At 66.7% G+C, this 9,385-nt stretch overlaps 1 protein-coding gene and 1 long non-coding RNA gene across 4 annotated transcripts; one reads left to right on the top strand and one right to left on the bottom strand.

The window, feature by feature from the left end:
- The first annotated feature begins 418 nt into the window (after positions 1-418).
- Positions 419-6,472, top strand: CD151 (CD151 molecule (Raph blood group)). Of its 3 annotated transcripts, none has more exons than XM_061161102.1 (9): positions 419-519; positions 1,461-1,523; positions 2,265-2,399; positions 2,497-2,688; positions 3,068-3,142; positions 3,684-3,788; positions 3,871-4,029; positions 4,139-4,225; positions 5,769-6,472. In XM_061161102.1, exons 3-9 carry the CDS (start codon positions 2,316-2,318, stop codon positions 5,826-5,828), a joined length of 762 nt encoding a protein of 253 aa, XP_061017085.1. In that variant the 5' UTR covers positions 419-519; positions 1,461-1,523; positions 2,265-2,315; the 3' UTR covers positions 5,829-6,472. The 3 variants fall into 3 exon arrangements, with proteins under 3 accessions (XP_061017085.1, XP_061017071.1, XP_061017078.1); XM_061161088.1 differs by having other exon boundaries at positions 453-519; positions 1,461-1,524; positions 2,290-2,399; XM_061161095.1 differs by lacking the exon at positions 419-519 and adding an exon at positions 1,058-1,105 and having other exon boundaries at positions 1,461-1,524; positions 2,290-2,399.
- A 1,138-nt stretch (positions 6,473-7,610) lies between these two features.
- On the bottom strand, positions 7,611-9,269 carry LOC133069472 (uncharacterized). The gene is made up of 3 exons (XR_009695883.1): positions 9,141-9,269; positions 8,251-8,364; positions 7,611-7,867 (listed from the first exon to the last, which is right to left on the bottom strand). It is a non-coding gene; the product is annotated as an uncharacterized LOC133069472 (long non-coding RNA).
- Between the last annotated feature and the right edge of the window lie 116 nt (positions 9,270-9,385).

Raw genomic sequence — 9,385 nt, forward strand, 5'->3', positions numbered from 1 at the left:
GCTCTAGCTCCCCAGCACAGCCGGTCGCAGCCTCTGCCCTCGTTCCCGAGCCTTTCCCCACCACTCCCAGGCGACACCCTCCTGTCTGGACCCTCTCACGCCGTGACCCAGGCCTTCCCTGCAAGCCGTCCTCCGCACGGCGCCCAGAGAGGCCCCTGTCTGCTCCTGACCGCACCTCGAGGTCCTCCCCCGGGCCGGCTCGCGTCTGCCCCGGCGACCCCCGCAGCGCCCGCTCCTCCCGAGGCGGGCGCCCTTGGGCCGCAGTCCGCCTGGCCTCGGCCTCCTCCGGTGGCCCCCAGGCCGCCGCCGGGGCTGCTGCCCCGCCCGCGTGCGCGGAACGCTGTCCGGACCCGCCTGCGTCGCCGGCCGGGGGCGGGGCCTACGGGCCCGGGGCGGGGCCCGGGGCGGCCCCGCTCGTCTCGGTCGCAGGCCCCGGCCGGCTGCGTCTTCTCTGTGCTCCGAGCCGCCGCCGCCGCCGCCCGCCGCCCCCGCCGCCCGCCGGACTCGGACGCGTGGCCGGTGAGTGCACCGCCGGGCGCCGACGACCGGGAGCAGCTGCGTGCCTGGCAGCCCCGCAGGCTCCTACCGGGGGTAGACGAGTGCCCGGAGGCCCGGCGGGCCGAGGGTCCGCCAGGCGAGGGCAAGGCGCCTCCCGGGTCTCCGGACGGTGCTGGCGGCTCCCGCGGGCCGGGGCCTCCCCCCGAGCACCCCACGCACTGCGCGAACACCGGTGCCCTCCTGTCCGCCCGGTGCGAGTGGGCGGGCCGTGCGCCCCGCCTGGGCGTGGGGGTGGCGGCGGCGGTGACTTCATCGCGGTGACGCGCGAATTCCTCACCGGCCTGGTGGGAGCAGAGCTGGGAATCCCCCACCTTGGGGCGTGGGTCGCTGACAGGCCGGGCTGGACTTCGGGAGCCGGGGGTGGGGCGGCCGTGTCCAGGGCAGCGGGAACTATTTCTGGCCGGCCCTTCCGTGGGGGCTCACCTCCTCCGGGCACTCCCGGAAAGGCGGCCCGCTCCTCAGCCCTTCGCTCTAGGGCGGGCCGTGCGGGCGGAGCCTGTGCCTGGAACCAGCCTTCCCGGGACCCCGGACCCCAGGGCAGGCCCAGGTCCGCCGGCGCGGGGTGTCTGCGCCTTTCCTTCCCAGGCAGCAGCCACTGCCGCTTCGTGGGGGAAGGGCTAGCTACAGGCCAGGTGCCAAGGCTCAGACTAGGGGGCTTGGAGGAGGCGTGCGGTCCCTCCCAGGATTGGACTGTCCAGAAATGTCTCTGCCCTTCCCCGCCCTAGCCCAGGCCAAAATACCGGGCCTGGCCGCTCCCTTCTCCTCGGGCGGGGGGCGGAGCGGACACTGCCAGCTTTGGAAGGCCGGCTCGCGGCCAATACCTGGGTCAGCTACAAGGAGGGATGGCGGGATCCTGCTGGTTCAGGTTGAGCCTGACCTGCGGCCTGTCCCTGGCCCTCTAGTGGAGCCTCCTCAGGTGGGAACTTCTGTCTACCTGCCCTACAGAGGAGCCATCCCACCAGCCAGGTGAGTGCTGGGCGCGGCAGCTGGAAGTCCAGCTCGGGAGGCACTGTGTCTGTCTGGAAACAGGGCCCCAGGACTCTTCTGCCCTCTGTGTCCCCACCCAGCTCGTGCAGACACCCCAGAAAGGAGAGGGTGGGGTGGCTCTGGGGAGGAGCACAGCTGGAGCTACACTTCGCCCTGGTCCCTGTGGCTGTCCCCATTCAGGAAGGACCCCCCAGGTCTGGGGGTGGTGCCTGCCAGCTCTGGTTGGAAGTAAGGAAGGCCGGCCCTTTATGAGGCCTGAGGGCCTTCTCCAAGACCACAGGACTAGGCTAGAAAAACACAGATCCGTCTACCGTTGAGCAGCTTCTGCTGCCTGCCCGTCCCCCCCAGCAGCCAGTAGGATCCTGCCAGCCTGTGACGTGGGGCCCGGGGAATGCTTGGGGTGGGGTGGGGTGGGGGGCCTGTCTGGGCTCACCCAAGGTGCCTGCTGGGCTGTCCTACCTGGCTGCCCGTAGGGCTGAGTCAGCCCATGGTGGCTGGGGGTCCTCCAAGCCTCCCCCACTGTGCCGAGCGGGGGTCAGGGAAGCCAGGCCCCCAGGCTTCATCTGGGCTGCGGGCACCGCATCTGCCCTTGCTGCCCCGAGCAGCCCTCCCGGGAAGGGTCCTGGTTCCCACAGACACCCCCAGAACCTTCACCCAGGCAGGCAGTTGGCTTGGCCCCAACCTGGTCTGGACGTGTGTCCCTTCCTCCTCTCCCCGCTGGCATTTGGCCGTCCTCCCGGGCAGCCCCTCCCCCACCTCCCGGCCCCAGGATGGGTGAGTTTGGGGAGAAGTCGACGACATGTGGCACCGTCTGCCTCAAGTACCTGCTCTTCACCTTCAACTGCTGCTTCTGGGTGAGCAGTGGGCACCCCCTTTCCCGACCTCAGAAGGAGCCTGGCCGGGGGTTCAGGCCCGGGGCCAGATGTGGTGACCGGTGTGCACTGCTTGCAGCTGGCTGGTCTGGCCGTCATGGCCGTGGGCATCTGGACGCTGGCCCTCAAGAGCGACTACATCAGCCTGCTGGCCTCGGGCACCTATCTGGCCACAGCCTACATCCTGGTGGTGGCGGGCGTTGTCGTCATGGTGACTGGGGCTCTGGGCTGTTGTGCCACCTTTAAGGAGCGGAGGAACCTGCTACGTCTGGTCAGCAGGGCTGGCCGCACTGAGGGTGGGGGTGGGGCTCCCTGCCAGGCTGCCTGGGGTTGGTTCTGGGTTAGGAGGGGTTAGAAGGGTGATGGATGAGACGCTGCAGGACAGACTGCTCTGCTCACCTGGGAGGGGCTCCCTGCCCACCTGTGGGTCCCCGTATCCCAGCTGGGCCGGCAGGGGGAAGACACCTGAGGCGGAGCACTGGGAGGCCTGGGAGTCCCCCAGCCCTCACCTGCTGCCGGGGGCCCCCACCGTGTGGCCACCTGGCAGCTGAGGGCAGTGGCTCCGCTCTGTCATGCCTGGCACTGGGAGTCCTCATGGAATGAGGGTGTCCGTGTCCCAGCCCACCTGAGTCCCTGCCACCTCCCCCCAGTACTTCATCCTGCTCCTGATCATCTTTCTGCTGGAGATCATTGCAGGGGTCCTGGCCTACGTCTACTACCAGCAGGTGAGGGCTCGGACGTGGACATGCAGGGACACACGGCCGTGAGCTGGACACGAATGTGCAGGAGACGTGTGTTCATAGGGACACAGACACCCACACCCTGGGTCACACACACACACAGGCAGGGCGTGCGTGTGAAGACCTGCATGTGCACACGCATGTAGGCTGGGAAGGACATAGACATACAGGCTGCAGTGCTGAGCTGAGCGTGTCAGGCCCTGGGGGTGGGGGAGGGGTCACAGGCGGAGGGTGGACCACAGGGATGGCCAGCTGGCCCTCTGCACCCAAGCTGCCTGCGTGGGGGCCCTGGGGGAGGCAGGGGATCTGGAGTGCCTTCCCTGATGCCAACCCTGCCCACAGCCATCTGGGTGACTCCCAGCCACCTGGCCCCCACAACCACCTGTCCGAGCCAGCGTCCAATGCCCTTTCCCTGACCCCAGCCCTTCCCAGAGTCCTCCTGCACCCCCCTGGTCTACGCCCACTCCCACCCTGCCCACCCTGGGAGTCTTAGACCAGGGCTACAGCCGTCCCTCCCGCACCCCAGCTGAACGCAGAGCTCAAGGAGAACCTCAAGGACACCATGACCAAGCGGTACCACCAGCCGGGCCACGAGGGCGTGACCAGTGCTGTGGACAAACTGCAGCAGGAGGTGGGCGGCTGGGGGGCGCAGGACGGGTGAGGCTCGGGGCTCTGCCTGAGCTCTGCTCCGCTGAGCTACAACTCTGCTGTAGTTTCACTGCTGCGGCAGCAACAACTCGCGGGACTGGCAGGACAGTGAGTGGATCCGCTCGGGCGAGGCAGATGGACGAGTGGTCCCCGACAGCTGCTGCAAGACCGTGGTGCCTGGCTGTGGGCGGCGGGACCACGCCTCCAACATTTACAAAGTGGAGGTAGGCCGGTGGGGGCCTGCTGAGCTGCCGGGATGCTGGGGGCTGGGTGGCCCCACCCCTGAGGTGACTGGAGGACTTGCCGCCTTCAGCAGCCCCTCCACCCCTGCAGGGCGGCTGCATCACCAAGCTGGAGACCTTCATCCAGGAGCACCTGAGGATCATCGGGGCCGTGGGCCTGGGCATCGCCTGTGTGCAGGTGTGTGTGTGTGTGTCTGGGAGGGCTGGGCATCACCCATGTGCAGGTGCGGTGTGTCTGAGGGGGCTGGGCATCACCTATGTGCAGATGCGGTGTGTCTGAGGGGGCTGGGCATCCCCCGTGTGCAGATGTGTGTGTGTGTGGAGCTGGGCATCGCCCCTGTGCAGGTGTGTGTGTGTGAGGGGCTGGGCACCGCCTGTGTGCAGGTGTTTGTGTGTGGGACTGGGCATTGCCCGGGTAGAGGTGTGTGTGTTGGGGGCTGCGCATCACCCGTGTGCAGGTGTGTGTGTGTTGGGGGCTGGGCATCACCCATGCACAGGTGTGTGTGTGTGAGGGGCTGGGCATCGCCCGTGCGTAGGTGTGGTGTGTGTGGGGCTGGGCATCGCCCGGGTACAGGTGTGGTGTGGGGGGGGGGGCTGGGCATCGCCTGGGTACAGGTGTGGTGTGTGGGGGGCTGGGCATCGCCCATGTGCAGGTGTGTGTGTGTGAGGGGCTGGGCATCGCCCATGTGCAGGTGTGTGTGTGGGGCTGGGCATCGCCCATGTGCAGGTGTGTGTGTGTTGGGGGCTGGGCATTGCCCGGGTACAGGTATGTGTTGGGGGCTGGGCATCACCCATGTGCAGGTGTGTGTGTGCTGGGGGCTGGGCATCACCCGTGTGCAGCTGTGTGTGTGTGAGGGGCTGGGCATTGCCCGTGCGCAGGTGTGTATGTGTGGGGCTGGGCATCACCCGGGTACAGGTGTGGTGTGTGGGGGGCTGGGCATCGCCCGGGTACAGGTGTGGTGTGTGTGGGGCTGGGCATTGCCCGGGTACAGGTGTGTGTGTGTTGGGGGCTGGGCGTCACCCGTGCGCAGGTGTGTGTGGGGGGCTGGGGCCGACGTGCTCACACTGGCCGTGTGTGTAGGTGTGTGTGTGTGGGGCTGGGCATCGCCTGTGTGCAGGTGTGTGTGTGTGGGAGTGGGCATTGCCTGGGTAGAGGTGTGTGTGTGTTGGGGGCTGCGCATCACCCGTGTGCAGGTGTCTGTGTGAGGGGCTGGGCATCGCCCGTGCACAGGTGTGGTGTGTGTGGGACTGGGCATTGCCCGGGTACAGGTGTGTGTGTGTTGGGGGCTGGGCATCGCCCAGGTACAGGTGTGGTGTGTGTGGGGCTGGGCATCACCCGTGTGCAGGTGTGTGTGTGTGAGGGGCTGGGCATCGCCCGGGTACAGGTATGTGTGTGTTGGGGGCTGGGCATCACCCGTGTGCAGGTGTGTGTGTGTGTGTGGGGCTGGGCATTGCCCGGGTACACGTGTGGTGTGTGTGGGGGGCTGCGCATCACCCGTGTGCAGGTGTGTGTGTGAGGGGCTGGGCATAGCCCGTGCGCAGGTATGTGTGGGGGGCTGGGGCCGATGTGCTCACGCTGGCCGTGTGCGTAGGTGTGTGTGTGTGGGACTGGGCATTGCCCGGGTACAGGTGTGTGTGGGGGGGGGGGGGGGTGGGCGTCGCCCGTGCGCAGGTGTGTGTGGGGGCTGGGGCCGACGTGCTCATGCTGGCCGTGTGCACAGGTGTTCGGCATGCTCTTCACCTGCTGCCTGTACAAGAGCCTGAAGCTGGAACACTACTGAGCACGCCCGTGGGCGGCCGCCCTCCGCTGCGCTGCAGCTTCTTGCGACGCATTGACTACTGACACTCCTGAGAGCCAGGGTGCTTTGGTCCAGGAGGCGACTCTGCCCCCTCCCCTGCCGGAGGGACTGTTCTGCTGCCTGGGCCCCCCACCGTGCCATCACCATGCCCTCTGGGGACTCCCAAGCCCCAGAGGCAGCTTCAAGTGCCTTTAGCTACACACCAAAATCCCAAGACCTAAGGTCAGCCCCACCTATCTGCTGGGCTTGGGGTTAACAAAGGCCCCCCTCCCACCGCCGTCTTCTTTGGGCTGAGGTCGTGGCCTTGGGATGCTCCCTGAGGCCTGTGCCAGTTGGGCAGAAATGGGCTGGCCTAGGGGAGCCAGGCAGCAGCCAGTGAGTTGGCCCCAGGTGCCTCCCCCAGGCCCTCCGGGTACTGGGCCTCCTCCTCAACTGGGGAGGAGCCCTCTGGGCCGGGCCTTGGCCGCTCCCCCCGCCGACCGCCGTCTGCAGCCTTGTACTGCCTAGGTCACCGCCGTCACCCGCCCCCAGAGGCAGGACCCTGCGGGTGATAGTCACTGCTGTACTCCATGCCTAGGACTGCTCCTGCTACTTGATAGGTGCTCAATAAACGTCTGTGGAATGGATGGCTGAGATGACTTCGCTGACAGAGGTAGTTCTGGTCTCCAAGAGCTGTCACGTGTGTCCAGCAGAGTAGACAGACCCACCCCCAGGGCTGCACCAGAGGGGGCGGACGCGGGGTGATGTGAGCTGAGAGCTGACGGGGCTCCAGGGGGTGGAGGCCGGGCCAGCTGCAGACAGGCCTCGCAGCAGCTCAGCCGTTCCTGATGCAGGGCCGGTGATGCGGCAGAGCCACGAGGGACTGGGGCTAAGACCCCAGGAAGTGGGTGACTGGACCGCTTGCCATTTTCAAAGGCCTTTCTGGCAACCGCACAGGGACCAGGGACGGGAGGGGTGTCTCGGGAGCGAGTCAGGTGGGGTCTGACAGGATGTCTGCTGGCAGGGCAGGGCCAGAGAAGGACGCTGGGCCCAGTGGCCTCTGCAGACCGCTCATCAGGCACCTGGGCAGGTGGCCCCAGGCAGGCCGCCTCCCTCTTCGTGCCCTCTGAGCTGCTGGAGGCGCCAAGGCCTGCCTGAGTCCCGCTGAGGCGACAGCTTTGGGTTTTAAGCCTCAGTCTGAGCTGGAGCGGGATGAGCTGCTCCCCACCCCCACCCCCGCCAGACAGCTCCCTAGCCAGTTTTCAGGGCAACGCACTTAACGCCTGGGTACTGAGAGCCCATTCACGACAGATGCCAGCAGAGCCGCCTCAGGGCACCTCCCACCCACTGTGGGGTCTCAGGGCTGGCTATGGAGGCGCGTGCCCTCTGGAGGGGAGCTGCCTGCTGGCCTTGGGTGGAGCCTGGAAGCTTCTGGTGGCAGCACCCTCAGGATGCGCAACTGTGACCACGGGGGCACTCCACTCGGAGCTCAGAGTCTGGTGCTTTAGATACTGGGGAAGGAGGTGGGGGCCTCTGCTCTCAGCTGAAGGGCACCCAGGACAGCGCTGTGGGACGCCACTGCCCCCACCCCGAGCACTCGTGTGCCTCCTGTGGGGCCAAGTGCGCCCACAGAGGAAGGAAGCCTCGTGCTGACTGCTGCCGTGTGGAAGGCCCACCCTCCTCCTGGGCCACGAGGGCCTCGGGCACCTGCGAGTGGCCTCATGCGCCAGGTAGAACCCAGGAACCGGCAGGGCAGCCCACAAAGCCACACCAACTGTCAGGACCTCCTGGCAGTCCTCAGCAACATTTACTGGACAGTTATTTCCAGAGAGGAAGACCCATGCCAACAGAGCCGTGGGCAGGCATGGCTTTCAGCGCCCCACCCCCCAGGGGAACAAGCCATGGGTGAGACACCGCCTGTGGCATTTCGGGGTCACTTCTCCAGGGGCGCGTAGTTGAGCAGCTTCTCGATCAGGTCCACGTGGGCGAGCAGCATGCGGCGGCAGCAGTAGCGCTTCAGGCCCAGCGCATCCAGGGCGTCCCTGCAGGTGGGCAGAGAGATGGTTGCGGCCTGCCCGTCCTGGCAGATGGAGGGCCTCTCCTGGCGGGAGCAAACCCTGCTTGGCTTGCTGTGGGACCTTCCATGGCTCTGCTCCCCGTGTGGGAGGGAAGACCCCTCTCATCTCCCAGAGACGCAGCCCTGATCACCCTCAAAGCCTCCTGTGTGTGGACACCAACATGGCGCTCGGGAAAGGGGGGGCCTGTTTGGGTAACCCTGACCTGGGGCATCTTGGGGAGAAGTTTGGGGCAGGCTGCCAGCATTCCCTTTGCACTCTGGTCATTCCAACAGCCTCCTCGGAGCCTGGTGCCAACACTAAGGCCATCCGTTGCTTCCCCATTCACCCGACGCAGCTGAGACCCTCACCTGGCTGGCACACTCCGGGTCCCAGAGATTCAAACTTTGCTAAGGACGGGGCTGTCCACACAAGGACCGAAGGTCGGACTCGTCTAGAGTAGACTCGGACAAGTAAGGTAGTGACTGCAGAGCCAAGGGGCAAACACGGAAGAGAGACCCCACAAAAGCCTGATTATGAGGGCCATGTCATCAGAAGCTTGTCCAGTGTCCTAAAAGAGCCTGTGAGTCTGCAGGACATGGTTTGTTGTTCAGTTGCTCAGTCGTGTCAGTGACCCCATGGACTGCAGCACACTAAGCTCCTCTGTTCTCCACTATCTCCCAGAGTTTGCTTAAATTCCTGTGCATTGAATTGGTGATGCTTCCTAACCATGTCCTCCTCTGCCGCTCCCTTCTCTTTTTGCCGTCAATCTTTCCCAGCATCAGGGTCTTCTCCAATGAGGACACGGGGATGGGCCTAATAGCAGGGAGAACTTAGGGAGCTGATGGACAGAGGCGGCCAGGGGCCTATTTGCGGTGGAGGCGTGGAGACGACCCAGGATACCCGAGTCCCCAGACACCAGCGCTTGACAACCAGCTCCCCTCCTCTGCCTGAACTGCGCGGTGGGAGATGCTTTCCTGAGAGCAGGTCCGGAGAACAGGGCTGGTAAAGGCTCCGACAATGAAAGCCTTGCCCGGGTCACCTGGGATCTGATGAACATCCCTTGACCCAGACCTGGAGTCCGGGACCCCTGGCTGCAGCCCCAAGACCCCAACCCCTCAAGCCTGGATCCTCGACACCCGCCCGAGACGCCGACGCCGCAGCCTGGGGCCCCCCTGCTCCCGCCCCGGGCCCCGCAGGCCGGGCCCCCCCGCTCCCGCCCCGGGCCCCGCAGGCCGGCGGCCGGGAGCGCGCCCCTCACCCTTCGGTGTACTCGGCCTGCAGCAGCCCCAGGTAGGCCTCCCACTTGTTGCCGACGATCTTGCCGCACGTGAAGCAGCGCACGGGGATGATCATGGCGGCGGCGCGGGAGCCAGAAGCTTCACTGCCCTGCGGCCCGACGCCCGGATCTCCCGGCCCTTCCGCCCGGGCGCACCCATGGCGCGGGGGTGCCGGCCCGGCCCGCCCCCCGCCCCACGGCCGTCCGGCACCGCCCGCATCCGCCTC

The sequence above is a fragment of the Dama dama genome, chromosome 2 (genome assembly GCF_033118175.1).
Source record: "Dama dama isolate Ldn47 chromosome 2, ASM3311817v1, whole genome shotgun sequence".
Taxonomy (NCBI): Eukaryota; Metazoa; Chordata; class Mammalia; order Artiodactyla; family Cervidae; genus Dama; species Dama dama.

What these genes read in the sequence shown, in the direction of transcription:
- CD151 (XM_061161102.1), top strand. Translation starts at nt 2,316, where the DNA reads ATGGGTGAGTTTGGGGAGAAGTCGACGACATGTGGCACCGTCTGCCTC. An exon ending in CCTTCAACTGCTGCTTCTGG is followed by an intron (nt 2,400 to 2,496) that starts GTGAGCAGTGGG and finishes CACTGCTTGCAG; the next exon opens with CTGGCTGGTCTGGCCGTCAT. An exon ending in CCAACATTTACAAAGTGGAG is followed by an intron (nt 4,030 to 4,138) that starts GTAGGCCGGTGG and finishes CCACCCCTGCAG; the next exon opens with GGCGGCTGCATCACCAAGCT.